We start from the raw sequence: 16565 nt of genomic DNA, 5'->3' as shown, positions 1-16565 counted from the left end.
GCTTTTAGCAGATACAATTGGCATGTAATGGAGCAGAGATCAGAACAGCATGTGGATCAGTGGTCAGGGCAGCAGCGTGGAGCAGTGGTTAGAGCAGCACTAACCACTGCTCCACATTGCTGTGTGGAGTAGTGGTGATGTCACGTTCATGTGAGCGTGAAAATATTTACATTAACAGTTTAATAACAGAGCATGAACAGCCCTGATGGATGAGCAGTGGACTGAGAAGCAGTTCCTCCATCACACAACAGCAGTGTAAATTACATACCTGCTATTGTGCCAACGTTTCTAGCCATATAAGCACAAGTTACAACTTCCCCTTTTCACTTAATGATAAATCATTCAACGCGGAGCTGTGGGTAAAATCTAAACTCCCCCTGGCCCTGCTGACTCCGCGCACCGCGCGTTGAGCAGGATGCGATACCACGGCCACGGTGTATTGTTTCCTTGAGAGAATTACGGACGCTTGGTTTTCGCGAACGGGCTCGGGCCAAATCCCCCGGGGGGCCGTGCCAAAGCTCGAGAGCCGTGGCTTGCCCCCCCCCCGGCAGCGAGATAGAGCTGATTTACGACCGTTTGACCACAAACTATTAAACATGTAGGATGTGCCACCGAAAATACATTTTTCTTTTGTTTACTTCCTCTCCGCTGTGGGAAAATGTTCTCCGTCTCGCGGACTTATCTCTGCGCTATGTTTTTTTTTTTTCTTCCCTCCACGTAGATCGCCCCCCCCGCGCGTGCCTAATAATGTTTTCGTAACGTTTCGGAAACGGGGTGGCGAGATTTCGACACGGGACGCTGGGGGAACGTGACGTTCCAGTCGGTGGGGGGTTACGGAGTCCCAGCCAGTTTGGGGTGATAGACCGGCCTCCGAACCTCTGTGCATTGTCCCGGGCCCAAGTGGAAAATGGCTTCGCCGTGCCTGCGGGAGATCGTACTGCCTGTTAATTAGAGTGCGTACAGTTTTCAGCCCCGTGGAACCCATTAGACTGTGCGTAGAGGACTGTGTAAAGCAAACCTGACTGTGAAATTGAATTATGAGCTTGCGCTGTTGAACGGCATAGAAAGTGGAGGCGAAGCAAAATAGAGAAAACCGCAAGCAGTTAAGACACACTTCTTATCCCTCCTTCTTCCCCATTGGCTTATTTTTAGCCTCACTGTGCAGCGTAGCAGGCTGAGAGACTCGGCTGCGCGTGTGCTTGTCAGACCGCGATGAGGAATGCATTTTAATATTCTCTCTCTCTCTCTCTCTCTCCCTCTCCCTCTCTATTTGTATGTGTGTATGTGTGTGTATTGGTGCATGTGTCTGTGTGTGTGTGTGTGTGTGCTCTTCATTCCGCCCCAGATGCTGTCCCAGTCTGAATGGGACCACAAGCGAGGGTCTCGTGGATCCCAGGTAAGCCAGGGAGGAGGGCACGCCGCTGTTGGATTTCTATGTATCTGTTTGACAGATGCTCTAATCCAGCGCAACATGCAGGGCTAATGTGCTGCGATGCATTGAATGTATGTCACAGGAGCAATCAGAGCAGCAATAACACGCTCACTGCACAGCCAGTAATGCTGTGAGCAGCCATCAGGCTGAAAAACACATACTTCCACAGTGAAAATAGTGCCTAGCAATTACCCCGAAGAACAACATACATACATTACATTAATGCGTATGGAGGCCCACTTTACTCACTAGTGCTGAAAGCCACATTACCTTAAATCATGGTATTTACATTGTGCCCAACAGTGATCCATTAGCCAGAAGTTATTTAGCATCATGCTACCACGCTCACAGTGATGATAGGAAAGCTGTACACTGCAATAGATAAACATAATTACATTGAACTGAGGGCTCAGGTATTTGGTAGTAGGCCTGAGGACCTGATCAGTCCAGTTTCTGGCACTCAGGAGTGCCTAGATTAACGCGAAAGGAGCCACAAGTATGTCCAAAGCCATGATGAAGTCCCGTTGACATGATGGAGGAGGAGAACCAAGGAGAGGAAGCTCCCGACAGGAGACTTCTCAAACCTCACAGGGCCCTGAGCTTACGGCAGGGAGCAGGAAAACACAGTTAAATCACCGCACGCTGTGGTTTTCCGCTTTCCCAATGGGAAACGATTGAACGTTTTGGTCGCCGTTGAATTTGCCAGCCTGTCCCCCCCAAAAAAAATCAAGACATCACACGTCCCTGGTGTCGGGCAGGAAAATGCGTGTGCTTGCTTAACAGAATCGGGAGGATAGCCTTACAAAATCAAGACCTACGGACCTACGCCTGACCACAGTGAGACACAGACTGATATCGAGGCAATTCAGTGAAGTTCAAACTTGGGGGGAATTTTTAAAAGAATTGTCCAATGGCTTTTGAAATAAACACTCAATAATGCATTTATAATACACGTGTCACCATCACTATCAGACATAGGCAGTACAGTAGGATGGGAATATAGGCACTGGCAATTTGTCCTCTAAATATGGCCAAGCTATATGACTATAATTGTCCATATGGTGTCTGTATATTATTGTATAATAATAAGCAGTTTTGATGAAGTGTCTATGTTCTGAGGAGTCTGATGACCTGTGAGCCTTGACGGGGGTGATTGGAGGCTATTTTCAGGGGGAGAAGGCTAATGGGTCGGCCACATTTACCTGAGGCCAGATGTCTGTTTCCCAGCTTTGAGCAGGGTGCAGTTTTAAAAAAAAATCCTTTTCAAGCCATTAACTGTTAGAATAAGAGGAAGGTGGGGTTGTTGCATCAAAATCGGCCCAAAGAACTATTTATTGTGTGGGACTCGTGCGTTGCTCTTTGCCCTACTGTGTCCTAGCAACGGCTATTTTGAATATAACTGCTTCCTGTGCTACCCACCTCCTCCACGCGTAGGGGCTCCTTGGCTGCGTGTGTCACTGGACTTGCGCTGCTGGTCCGAGGCTGCTGGCGGCAGTGAGCTGGCACGCGTTCGAGCGCTGGACGGGTTTTACGTGGGCAATGTTCTGGTCACCACCACTACTGGTACTGGCACAGCCACTGGCATTGCGGTCCCGGGCAAGGAGGAACTGAGACGCTGTCACCCACGAGTAAAGCTCCTCTATTTGGGGGTCACCAGTGCTAGGATGATGAACAGTGGGCGTCTGAAATTTGCCGGGGGTCAGCCTAAGGGAAGCGGCATTCATCTAACTCAGGTTTGACAGACTTCTACTTCTCTCTCTCTCATTTCTTCTTCTCTCCACACATGTAGTGTGTATTTGCTGCTGGAATTAGGCTGGGATTTGAGCATTGGGTAGTTTTTTACCAACTTGTACGAAGTGGAGCATCAGTCTGTTCAATCCTGTATGTTGACGGATTGAGAGAAAGTGATGCAGTAGCACACTTGACATTTTTTACATTTTACCCGGTATCTTGGTTCTGTCAGTGCACAGACCCCTCGTAAAAATAATCCTGACTTTCAGACCTGTCTCAGCTTTTTGTCACATCTTGTAGATGCTTCCCATACATTTATTTTGGTGAAATAAACCCTGTATCTGGCAGATTTGCTGCGTGTCACAGCACTTTGTTCAATGTGCAAATCACGGAATATTTTTAAGCTTGTTGACCAGGATTTATTGATTTGTGCAGCTCTGTATTTGCCAATGAGCACCCATTAGCTGGGTAATTTTCCTATCCACATTTCTTTTATAAGGATTGTGGTGAAAGCTTTAAATTGCAAATCTAAAGGAAAGTTATGTGTGAAAAGCACTATTTAAATTTAAATTGAAAACACATTGGTTTTGGAGCATTGCTGTGCTTAGAGAGTTTGTTTGAGAAAATGGAGTTTGGAGCCCAAACATCTGAACTGTTATCTGGTGTTAGTGAGAAGAAATTGATGATCTTGGCCTAAATGCAGGAGGGCCAGGTTCGTAGAAACGCACAGCCCTTAAAATAACGGCCTCAATTTCCCTTCTTACATTTTTAGTTGTGTAGCTACAAAACATTTAATTATTTAATTATAATTGAATTATGTTAGATAAAAAAATGAAGTTAGTGTAGCAAATAAATGGACATTAAATCGAAAGACGTGGAAACAGCCCTTGCGCAAGTTCGGATCGGTTTACATCATTGCCTAAACATGTGCGGGGGCTTTGGCGGAAGAGCCAATTACAACGTGTAATTAATCTCGAAGCTTGCTGTGAAGTCGGCCTGTCGAGTGTTTGCAGCCTATCCGCGGTCGTATAAATTCTCCGCGCGTTGAGGAAGCGGCCATTGTAAAAACCCCTGGGACATCGTGTCTTTGTGAGTCATCTCGTTCGGAAGAGATAATGGGAAGAGCGGGGGTGGGGGTCACAGGTGTACCCTCAAGGTATATGCCACACCGTGTGCCTCAGCTGCAGTTGCATTGTCACACCAAAACACCTGGGTGAAGGTCCATAAAAGGCCCCGATTAATTACCGAATGTTTGCTGTTCTACTGATGGCGAAACCACAAGTAAGACTTTAGTCCAGGGTGATGTTTATTGAGTGCCCCGAAATGACCCAGACTTGTGTAAAACAGGGATATTAAAATGCAGTAACATAAAGAAGTTTTCACATAGTCTGCAGCTCATCATTCATCACCCGAGCATACAGCTTGTCCCACCACCAAATGACTCATCACTCGCCCAACAGCTCGTAACCCGCCCTGGCTATAAAATCCTACTGTTTTGTGTTTAGGATCTTTTCACCCGTAGACGCAGTACACCATCTCTGCGGCTCCATTTTCATCACCGATCCGGCCTTGTGTGCAAATGCTTAGCTTAGTATCCTGGGGCTCGTTTCATAGCAGCGATATGTGAGCTGTTTCACTCTCAAAATTATTGCAAATTATTTTCGAAATGCATTTCACAACATTTTCTTGCTGGCAATTCCCATATAAACAGAGTACCACTTCAAAGTTATGTGAACCTGCCTTATCCTCCTAGGTGTGATTTTCTTGAGTGTGAGAGCAATCAAATGGTTTGTAATCTCACTGTTCTCTATATATTATAAAGTAATGATATAAATATAAATAATATAAGTATTCAGGTTATTACAGTTTAGTGCCCACACCTTAAAAAAGTTATTTTTTAATCTAGCATAGTTAATGCGGTTTTTCTTAATAGCCAACATCACTTTTGTCATTAGAATGGTGTTTATGCTCATGCTAATTATTGTATACAACTTCATTACAACATATAAAAAGGATGGCGATAGAATATGCTCGGATAGTTTTGTTTGTACCATAAAATAGGCTCTGTTCACCCACGTTCTCTGTGAACAGACTTTATTGCGGTCATCACGTGCCGACGTGTTGCCATTGAAAGAAAGCAAGGCAAAGGAAAGGTTGTTTATAATTTCTTTCTGAACTGCTCAAAAAAGTGAGGGACATACTTATCACGTCTCACAGTTATTAGCTTGTGTCACATTTCGTTTTTGAAATGAGGAAATGAAGTGTCTCTGATGAGTAAGGAAGTCATAACAGTGAATGTAAGTAGGTCTGTGCTCTTTTATGTCGGGGATGCTGTGAGGTTCAGAGCAGGCACATAAAGAATCCCAGAATACTTACCTGGATACAGTCAGTCAGTATGTACCTCAGTGTAGAGTGTGCCATTAGACAGCAGTGTGGCCGAGCATCTGACGCTCAGATTGCGGCATTGGATTTATACCCTTTAAAACCTGAAATCAATGTGAAAGTGCTGGGCGGCTGATCCCCTTGAGCCTGATTAAAGCGTTGGCACCACTGCTTTGTCAGGGCTCTGCTGTCAGTTGCCCCATTCTGATTGTCCACCACTTGACCCTGTGGGAAAAATCCCATGAGCACCACCACTATTTTGGTATCTTTGGATGACGTCCCGGGCTAATTGTGTGCCCCTGTTCACTCTCGCATTCTGTGCACACGCATGCAAACCCCTACCAAAACACAAACACATGCACAAACACAAACACACACACACACACACGCATATATACACAAACACACACACACACACACACGCAACCACACATCAGGAAATAAGGCATGCAGTCCATTACTGCCAGGTAATATGGGAATGTTATGATCACAGGATGCAATAAAGAGATAAGTGAAGAATGGCTTAATGCATTTTGTTCAGGGTGATTTGATTCAAAGAGCAATGCGGAAATCCTTGAGATGGCATCATCTTCATTTTGAGGAAATCGTTGGTTAATACAGTGGATTTCCTTTTTACCCACTGTTTTGCATCTCAGTAGTCACCATACGTTTCAACACATTAATATTCAAAAATTCTGAAAAAAGGTATGTATTTAAACACATTCAGAATGACATTTATTTTAGTACAATATTGTGCTGATTTTAATCCATTGTAATTTAAGACAAATATCATCTGCTTGTGCTCAGTCTTGACTTGAACTACACTTGGATTAAAAACAGATAAAGGAATCATCAAATGGAGATGGCAAAGCTTCTATCAGCTTTATGGTTTTAAAATGATGTTTGTTTCTTATTTTCTATTTGATTGCTTTTCATCCAAAAAGGAAAGAAAAGAAGAAAAAAGAGAGAAAAGTCCCACTCAGACAGGATAGGCTGTTCAGGATGCTTGACCTCCTTTGCGGAGTGTGCTCTATATTTATTGTGTATTTACGCTTCCTGCTGTCCGCAGCTGCCCCTTCAACGTCTCGTATAACAAACAGGAAGACAGGATGTGCACCATTTCGTTCTCCCTTTATACTGTTTAGTCCTGTGCTAATGTAGGCTAGTGTGTAGCCTAAGCCGCTGCCGCATAATACAACCGAAAGCTATCAGCATTGCTCACGATAGCCAAGAAAACGAGATGCCGCTCGGCAAGAATGTTGCGGCGGTTTTTTTTGGTAATTTTGTTTATTTTTAACAAGCGCGCAGGAAATGCCGCGTTTGCAGTTCTAACGCAGTTCTCTTGTGTCACGCGCGATTTCTCCGAGCCTGGACGTTTGCTTCTTGGCGCTACGAAATGGCGTAATGGTTTTTTAATGGCGCGGTGGAACTTCGCCGCGCGGGGCGCTGACGGTGGCGCGTAGACGCTGACGCACCTTCGCTGAAGGCTCTGCGTTTCTCGCCGCCCCTGCGGGTTGCCTTCCCCCCGTCGCAGTGGCCATATTTTGGCACGCCAAGGAGCTGGCATGGGCTGGACATTCTCTCCAAATGCTACGGGGCTTTCCATCCTTAACTTTGGATTGAGCAAATAATGGGATGTATGCTTAATGTCTTGCGTGTAAGCACTACTTGAACTCTTTTTATTGGCACCAGACATACAAAGAGCAAAAGGATGGCTACCAGACACAGAAGCGTGTTGCTTATGGAATATTATCAATATTTTATCATCTAAATGGTGAAGGGGGGGGGGGAACTGGACAGTGTTCAGAGGCTGCGACTACTATTTTGGAAGATTTCTTTGGTGCGTCATCAAGTTTCTGTTGAGTTTGACCCAGAGTCCCTCTGGCTTCCTCTGGCTTTCTTAATGAAGCTGCCGGAGGGTTCCGCTGAGCAGCTCTGCTCAGGATAATCAGGGAAAAGCCTTATTACTGCACATTCCACTGTGAGCCCGGGGCCGATGGGCCAAACAGAGTGACAGATGGGCAGAAGGGAGACGTTCGACAGGCTCCCCGGCGTCTCGGGGTCCCCTCCTTTGGACCCTTTCCCAGTGCTGGGACCCCGTTTTACCTGCCCGTTTGGTTTACTGGGTTGAAGGGGCCAGGAGCCCTCTGCTCTGCCTGCTGTCTCCAGACCCCAGCCACAGCTCCTTCAGAAAGATCACGCACCCCCCCCCCACCCCCATTCCCCCACCCCCCCACTCCCAGACCTGCTCCACAGCAGCAGAACTGCATGACGGAAGCAGGAAGCAGCATACGACCACAGAAAAAATAAACCACGTTTCCTAGGAGTTTGGGGTGGCCGTGTGTCAGGGGTCAACTGGACTGACCTTTTCCCAGTAAATATTTTTACTGGGCGGGATTTTTATATTGCTTTGTTTCTCCTGTCCTAATAATACGATAGCGAAATAAACTATCGTGGTACATCACATCCGGGCTTGCAAGATGGAGGGAGGACAGTGGGTCTGGTTCATTTGCTCCACGTCACCAGGTTGCTGAAAAGCGAGCAAATACAACTGAGCATCTGTGGACTTTCATTAATATATCATGTCATGGTTTATATTGTTATCAGGGCTATGCAATTTTAATCTGAGAAGAACTTCCCCGAAGCTCCGCTCTCAATAATCACCTCTGGCAGGCCATTAAAGTTCTAGAGGAACAACCGGGGAGCTTCAAGGCAGTATCTTCATTGGCAGATGAATTTGTCATTTACATACTCCCTTATCGATGAATTTGTCCACAGATGTGAAGTGTACAAGTGGCATACTACAAAAGTGACTGCTACGAATGCTATGTCACCATTTCTTATCCTGAAAAAAGAAGGTTTATGAAGCCAACTCCTTATAAAATAATTGAACTTGGCAGCTAAACTATAGGTACTTATTCCAATTAAATCAAGCATGTTGAACCAATGAAGTGTTTGCAAATGTGAATGAACGACACAGTGCATTTTGAATTATATCAGCCAGCTGTTTTTGGAAAGACTCTTTCGCCCATTAACTGTATCGATTAATCTGGGATGCTCTCTACCCTGAACTGTGCATGTAATTGTACACAATTACAGTTGCATCCCATTCAACCATAAAAAACATTTAGGCCAAGAGTGGAGCAGGCTTTCAAGTGGAATAGTACTACCAGGGAGTGTTTTTTGGCTCAGTGAGTCTGTGTGTGTGTCTGTGTGTGTGCATGTGCATGCATGCATGTGCATGTGCGTATACATGTGTGTGTGTGTGCATGTGTGTGTATATGCGTATGTGTGTGTGTGTGTGTGTGTGTGTGCAGTGTGCATGTGTATGTGCATATATGTATGTGTGTGTGTGTTCGCATGTGTGCGTGTATGCGCATGTGTGTGTGTGTGTGTGTCCAGTAATGCCCAATCACAGAAAGTTTCAGTCTCCACTCTCTCGGGGCTAAGCTAGGGTCTCAGCACAAGGGGGTGATGGGAAGAGTGACTGTAAAAATTCTTGACTGTAAAATATTCTATTCTATACATTTTAGCTAATATTAGAGTTTGAAAAACCTGGTTTCCCTTGACAACCAGCATGCTACAGCAGACAAAGACAGATACACATCATTAATCAAATGTGACGTTTCGGTAATTTTGGCATTTTTATTTAAATGAAAATATTGAAAAGGCTTGTCTAAATAATCTGTTTTCATTTAATTTTTGAATAATTTTCAGAAAAAATATTTAAATGTTGTTTTGGAACTATGTGGGGGGGCTATAAATAACCATTTTGGAGACCCTGGTCCCTGGTCCCTTCTGCCCCCAACAGTAACGTATCATATACGTGTGCTTATACTGTTAAAGTTTTTTTAATTTTTTTGGTCTTTATTACATCATTGGGTGTAGCTTTGCAATCCACTTCTGCTGCTTACTTTAGAAATCCCTCCATTCTCTCCTTTCTGCCTCATGTCTCTCCCCCCCACGGTCCCCCCCCCCCCCCCCCCCACCCCCCTCTGCTCACTGTCACAATCTGTCTCTCCTGGTTCAATCAATCTCCCTCCTGGAGAGGCTGATAGGTTGCCACTGTGATTTTCTTGTCCTGCACAGGCGCGTGATTGGACAGGCATCCCATTATATGACACTTAAATGGTTCTTGAAGGGCTTTCCGGTATCATGGGTCGGTGAATCCAATAGTGTCACACTCGTATGTCATCTTATCACATTGCAGATTACAAGCAGCCATTTAATCCTGCCCATGTCCATATTCAGTTCAGATCAGATGCAAGCGCCATTTTCTTTTGATTCTAAGGAACAAATTCAATGAAGTCTGAGGTTTTTTCAAGCCCGAACACTGTGAGGTGATTATCCATTAGTGGTTTTTTTAAAGAGCAAAGAACAAAAACAGAATGAAACTATTTTTCACACGTGTAGCTTAGTGTGGTTCAGCATGCACTGCTCGACTGAATCTGGCCCTCTCTCATTGTGTTAAACTAACACTGGCAAGAATTTGTGTCCACATGAGTAATTTAAAAACGTGTGCTTTTTTGGAAATACTGCACAGAAAATGATCTATAGAAATAAAAGCACCTTCATTGCAATAATTATAGCTTAAAAAATCAGAGAAATTTCACAAAAGAAATACTGAATTTCCACCCTAACTATACAGTATTATACCGTAAGGTCGTGAGATTGTAAAGTCAATGACTGCCAGTCAGGTACTTCTAGGAGACTTGAAAATTCAAAGAATACAAAAAATAATGTTTTTCACCAAACCAGTATGAATTAAGTATTTTGTCCTTTGAGGTCAGAATCAAGTGTGACATGCATTTAGAGATCAGAAAAATGAAACTGGGAGGACATACTGTGGCTGGAATAGTCCTACCAGAGTGAATGCTTATCTCCAGGATAACATGGTATATCACTGCATGAAAGCAACAGTTGCCTTTCCCCCATATAACTCTTAATTATGATAGCCAGCGCACACATGCTACACATGTCTTTGGGTTCATGGAGGCTGCCAAGTTCCCCAAAACCAATCATCAGAACGTTGCCTCTGTGGTTTTCACTCGATCCAGGCTCATTAGTGACAAGCATTATTAATTATATGATTTCTTGACCACAGTTTTGTTCAACTCAGCGAAGAAGGGAAAAATGTTCTCTGAAATGCTTTTCTGATAAGGAACATGTGCTTGTTGTTTTTTTTTCTTTATGATCCAGGCCGAGAATATGCTGAATTCATATTTATTTAAGTGTGGGTACATGATACTGTTCTACTCTGTTATGCTGTAGCTAGGAATAAACACATCCAAGCACACATGGTACTAATGAGCTTGCTTGCAAGATTCAAAGGTCTTGACAGTTAATCAATGCACTATACACATATCACAGGGCTTGTGTGATTTTTCACAACTAGAAGTGTTTTTGTGGTCTTGTTTTTGTATAGTATTTCTTTGTCAATGAGTCTATAACTTCTTGTATTTTATATGCTATTGTTTGCTGCTATTAAGCATCTATGAAAACAGTTGTCTCCCCCACTGCCTCCCAGACTCTCATTTAATGGGAGAGCAGTTGACATGTTTTACCACAGAACTGTGTTAATGAGGGGATTCACCACGACAGCAGTCAAAGTCTTTAAGCTGTGCCTGTTCCTTTTCTTGCTCACTGCATCCAATGGGCCGATTAATGAGCTCTTGGAAATCAAACTAGTCACTGGCTAGCAGTTGTATTGTAAGCAGAAACCCAAACAGGATCCAACCATAGCAAATCAAGAGAGAAATCAGCCCGGGAACTGGACTCAAGAAAAAAAAAAATGACAAGAAGAGTAAGGAAAGGTGAATCTTGGAGCTTGACAACAAACAGCAGAGCAGTGGAGTTTCCTATAACCTTTATCATTCAGTCATGAGCTGAACCAGACCTGGTGTTCACCTGTGCTGCTTAAGCTTTGACTGTTCCAACATTTCCGACACTGTTCCAGTAACCTTATCCTGTCCCAATAGCTCAAGCCTGTTATGACAACACCAGTCTGTTATAGCTGTTCTAGCCGATTATGAGAGTAGCACTCTGTTTTAACAGTTATAGCAGCTCTTGTGTGTTACTGCCACCCTGTCTGAACAGCTACTGTATAGTCAGTTACAGCATATCTAGCCTGTTCATGCAGCTGTAGCCATGCTTGTTTACAAAAACTGGAAAGTCAAACAAGGACACATTGATCTCTGTGATGATGCAGCTAACACCTCATCGCTGTGTGCGTGTGTGTGTGTGTGTGTGTGTGTGCTTGTGTGTGTGTGTGTGTGCGCGTGTCCGTGAGTGTGTGCATGTGCGTGTCAGCGAGCGCGTATGTGTCCGTGTGTGAGCGCCTTGTCGAAAAAAACACGTACTAATTTATGAATTAACTGGTATGAATGAATTGGTATCCTCGCTGAAATACACCAGTGTGCGGTGAAGACGGAGAGGAGAGAGGTGGGGAGGGGGAAAAAATACCAGCGTGACTCATCTACTCCATTTTTAGCCGATTGTCAGCGGCCGTAAGGTTATTGAGGACCTGAATCCGCGAGGTCAGCCCGTGGAACGAGCGGCGCAGTCTGTGGGTAAAGTAGGTCGGCGTGGCGATTACGCGCACCGAGACTCCGCCTCTCTCCCCGCGTCGTGCCTTCCTCGCCCGCCGAGCCCCAGCCCGAGCTCGCGGCTCCCTCTCGCCCCTTTTCGGCTCCGAAAATAACCGCCGCGGATCAAAGTCCGCGCAGACGCGGGGCGGCGGGCGGACGCGCAGGAAGGACGCCGTTAATGAGGGAAGTGGTCACGCTCGGCCAGGCTCCAGAATCGGGCCCCGATTGTCAGTCGCCGTCAGTGTCTGTGTGCGGTCAGTGATTTAGCCGCTCTGAGTCGCTCGTACGGAGAAGGGTGTAAAAAGTGGGTGAGTCACCACTGACCTGCTCTGTCGTACTCTCTCTCTCTGAATCTGCTCTGCAAAATGCAGTTTGTCCGACGCCAGCATTATTTTAAATTGATAAAATGACAGTTGGTGGTGGTGGTGGTGGTGGTGGAGGTGGTCATCACAACAAAAATAAAACTTATTATCAGTATTAGATTGACGTAAGAGTTTCAGAGAGCCGTAGCTGATTGGTGTCCAGCCTCTGAGCCGGTGGCCACCGTGGCCTCGATTCAGCGACAGGCTGCGTGATGTTCAGCCCACTCCTCTTCCTGGATCTCACGTTTCCGTGCTAAAGCTGCCCTACGTCCTCCGCAAACATCCCTCGCAGTCACAGGATGCCAGTCCGCCCACCGGCTGACCAGCGGCAGTTGGCTGAGGCGGCTGGATAATGAGTGCGGTCACTAAGGTTGACATCACGGGGAAATCATGTAATTACCAGGGACTGAAATTTGACTTGGAAGTTTGTTTTGGACGTGTCAGAGATCACTGCTCTCGGTAGCAGGCTCGGTCTCTGGCTGTGCTGTGCTTAAGTCACACAGGACAGAAAGTCTGCTGCGCAAAGCCTGTTACTTTATCAAGTAAGATCCCGCACGGTAGAGAATCAGCACAAGTAGAGTTAAGAGTTAGATACGCTTATTCCAGTTCATTTTTGCGGTTCCTTGTTGCAGCGCTGGCACAAGTGAGAACAGCAGGCGCGCTGCATATTTCAGAATGAAGCAGAGAGAAGGGTGATAGTTCTCTGCCAGGTTTTGTTTCCTCGTAACCTAATAAAGCCCGCTTGGTTCTCTGTGGCTCCGGTTCGATCATCCTGCCTGCCAAGCTATCCTGATAAGTGGCCACATGGAATCTGTGTGACCGAAGGGAAAATGAGCAAGGACTTAAGTAAGAGAACCGCTGACTGTAATTGGCACGTCAGTGAGAGCGCTTAGTGTGGAGGAGGCTTCTGTCACTCAAGGCTCGAGGCTGGATGCTAGATGAGCTCTGCCGTAGCCCTTTGGCTTGAAATGCTAAAATAAATGTGTGTCCACCGCTCCTAGTGTGCCACTCCGCCCCCTGGACCGCCCCCTTCGGGTGCTTCATACGACCCGCCCGAAACTGACTGGCTTTGTTTTCTTCCTACGTGTCTTCCATGGAGTTTTTCATTCCCACTGTCACCTCTGGCTTGCTTTGTGTGGGTTTAGGCCAGAGAGTAAACTGTAAAATGTGCTTTATAAATAAAATGTGATTGCCTGATTGTGGTGTCATTAGAACCGTAGACGTAGTGAGAGAGGGAGGTGGTGATGAGGTTATGTGATATTTTGAGCGTGAAGTAAAATGTCTAGTGTTAATTCAGCTCTAACAGAGTACATATGAGTCCAGTGGGGACCATATGTACTCTGTAAGAGTAGATTTAACACTCAACATTTTGCTGTGTGGCCCACTGGATGATGTTTTCAGAATGGGATTTCACGGCAGAATTATCTGTAGTGTCGGGTGGAGCAGGTCCAAAACAAGGGAGTGTACCCACAAGGACATAACACAGAGATTTTGTGTTTCATTGTCCATTTTCAAGTTAATGGCTTCTCTAAACTCAGTATGGCGAGTAGTATAAGTCCATTTTTTTTAGATACTGAATGGATGGAAGTGTTTGTCGATTGTAGGAAGACTGGTGGACTGTAGGTGGGTGCTGGGGTGAGCAGAAGGACCTTCCCAGTTCTTTGAGCTGATTCAGCTTCAGAGTCCGACCCGGAATGGCGAAACAGTCCGTGGCACATCTGGTCGCCGTGAGAACCGCTCGGGGAATAACTCGCCGGGCCAGAATTACGCTCCTATCAGAGAGGGGAAGGGCGGCGCGCCTACGGACGCAGCGGCTGGGCTTAGCAGAGCCGTCCGCGCGGTCTCGCTTCATGGAACCGACTTGTTAAAAAAGGCACGGGGAAAAGCTTGTGTGCACACTCGCCCTTGAAATCCTCTCGTTCGGGCTTTGAGAGGCAGCTCGCTTGTCCTATACTTTCTCAATTTCATTGATAAAAATCATATAAACGGCTGAGAAATACTGTATAATGATAACGACCGTTTCGTGAATGAATAAGAGAGTGGGCAGCTGCTCCTGAGTCTTGCTGCAGATGCTCCCTTTCAGTCTGATGCTCCGTGTTCTGTGAAGCTTCAGCTGAAACACACGCACATACGATGCAGACCAGTCTTTAACATACACATACTTCTCCCTCCGTCTCCCCCCTCTCTCTCTCTCTCTTTCTCTGTCTCCCTCTCACTACATTCATACAATATACATGAAGCACCTCTCTTTCCTGTCTCTCTCTCGCTCACACGCTAGCAGGGCCATTTCCCCCCTCGCGCTCTCTGTCTCTTTAAGTCTCTCACACTATTTGCGTCAGTCTTGCTGAATCGGAGGTGAATTGCGGAGGAGATTAGTCTCCCTCTTTCTCTCTCTCTCTCTCTCTGCCTTCTCCCTCTCTCTCTCTCTCTCTCTCTCTGCCTTTCTCCCTCTCTCTCTCTCTCTCTCTCTCTCTCTCTATCTCACTTGCCCTCCTTATCTCCCTTCTTTTCTCTCTCCCGCTGTGCGGTTTAGATTTCCAAACGCACACACAGCAGCCCACAGGGGGCAGCGTCACTCCCTGCGTCAGTTCACCGTCATGCCAGCCTTGTGAAGGTGAGCTAAGTCTGTTCATCTGTGCCTCCCTCCCTCCCTTCCCCCCCCTCTCTCTCTCTCTCTCTCTCTCTTTCTCTCGCAGTCCTTGGGCACCAGCGTGACAGTGGACATAGCGGTGATGGGAGAGGCCCACGGGCTCATCACCGACCTGCTGGCGGACCCCTCCCTGCCCCCCAACACCTGCAGCTCGCTGCGGGCCGTCAGCAACCTGCTCAGCACCCAGCTCACCTTCCAGCCCCTGCATCGGCCCCGCGCCAACCTCCCGGGCTCCTTCAGCGACGCCTACACCTGCTCCGACTCCGAGGAGGGACCCGAGAAGGGCGAGAAGCTGGCCATCCCAAAGGTACGGCCGCACTGCATCATGGGAAAGCCGGGGCTGTCAGTATTCTTACGTTCCCCTCGGCTGGCCACTGGGTTGGGACATTAGCGAAAAGCACAGCTTGGTAAATATTAAGAGTTGTCATGGTGCTGGGTAAAAGCTTGTGAGTGGCGCTACGTCCAAGTGCAACAATGTTTTTGGGGATTCTGCCAAATTGCGTTCAGCGCTCTGTATTTCGGACGCAGTGTTCTCTGTTGGGGAACCGGCGCAGTGGTGTAAAGAGATGATAGCGCCGAGCGGCTGTCACTCGCACGGTGGCCAGGCTGTCTGCGTCTGACCCCTGAGCTGGAAGATGTGCGTGTGCCCGTTCATCTGCATCATCTTGTTTGCTGTATTTTTTTTGGTGCGTTTGCACACTCCTCTGCTCTGCACACATGGCCTGGCTCCTGGTCCTGGACACGTGGCCCGAGGGGTGGGGGGTGGGCGGCTGGGGGGAGGTGGGGGGGGCGGTGTTCGGTCCTCAAACCCCCACCCCCCCCGCGCTGCTGAGGTCAGCGCCGGGCTTTTTCGATCGTTTTTTTTGTTTCGCCTGTTTCCTCTCCAGTGGCTCTGTTTTCAGGAGCGGAGTCACGTGTATAAAGCCCGCCTGGCTCCGGCTCCGCCCCCTGTTTTTTACCGCCCCGGCCGCCCGGCCCCGTCGCCGCGGTAGCGTGTCAGGGTCTAATGTAGCAGCGAATGACGCACGGCGCCGCAAAGCACGTTTAATGTTTTACAGCGCACCACTTTAAAAAATGCATGCCGCCGCTCAGAGCATAGGTGAGACTAAATAAAGCCACGCTCGGGACGCTGCGGGGGGGTCAGAGCCAAAATGGAGCCCTGCCTCGGCGTCCTCCTCCGGCCCTGTGTGAATCAGTACCCGAGCCCCTGCCCCGGCGCGTGCAGGATTCATTCAGTTTAACGTCCAAATCAGCTCTGAATAACCCCGGCCCCCACGCATCAGTGCTTTCTGTCTGAAGCCCAGCTTTAGTCTTCGGTTGAAGCAAGCATGTAATGAACTGGGAACACATCTGAAGCAGTGACTCGGATGCATTTTTACTTCTTACATCGGGATATTATTCTTTATGAATTCAGCAGTGTT

General features: G+C 46.9%; 1 protein-coding gene across 3 annotated transcripts in view; it reads left to right on the top strand.

Moving 5' to 3' along the window:
- The window catches only part of pde3a (phosphodiesterase 3A, cGMP-inhibited), a 103909-nt gene that overhangs the window by 61512 nt on the left and 25832 nt on the right, over positions 1-16565 (top strand). For all 3 annotated transcript variants that reach the window (XM_064342823.1, XM_064342820.1, XM_064342822.1), the window contains exons 2-3: positions 1346-1396; positions 15191-15451. In XM_064342823.1, the coding sequence (XP_064198893.1) occupies positions 1346-1396; positions 15191-15451 (312 nt within the window). The remainder of the gene's footprint in view (positions 1-1345; positions 1397-15190; positions 15452-16565) is intronic.

Source organism: Anguilla rostrata, chromosome 7 (genome assembly GCF_018555375.3).
Source record: "Anguilla rostrata isolate EN2019 chromosome 7, ASM1855537v3, whole genome shotgun sequence".
Classification (NCBI taxonomy): Eukaryota; Metazoa; Chordata; class Actinopteri; order Anguilliformes; family Anguillidae; genus Anguilla; species Anguilla rostrata.
This window is presented reverse-complemented; position numbering and strand designations above follow the sequence as displayed.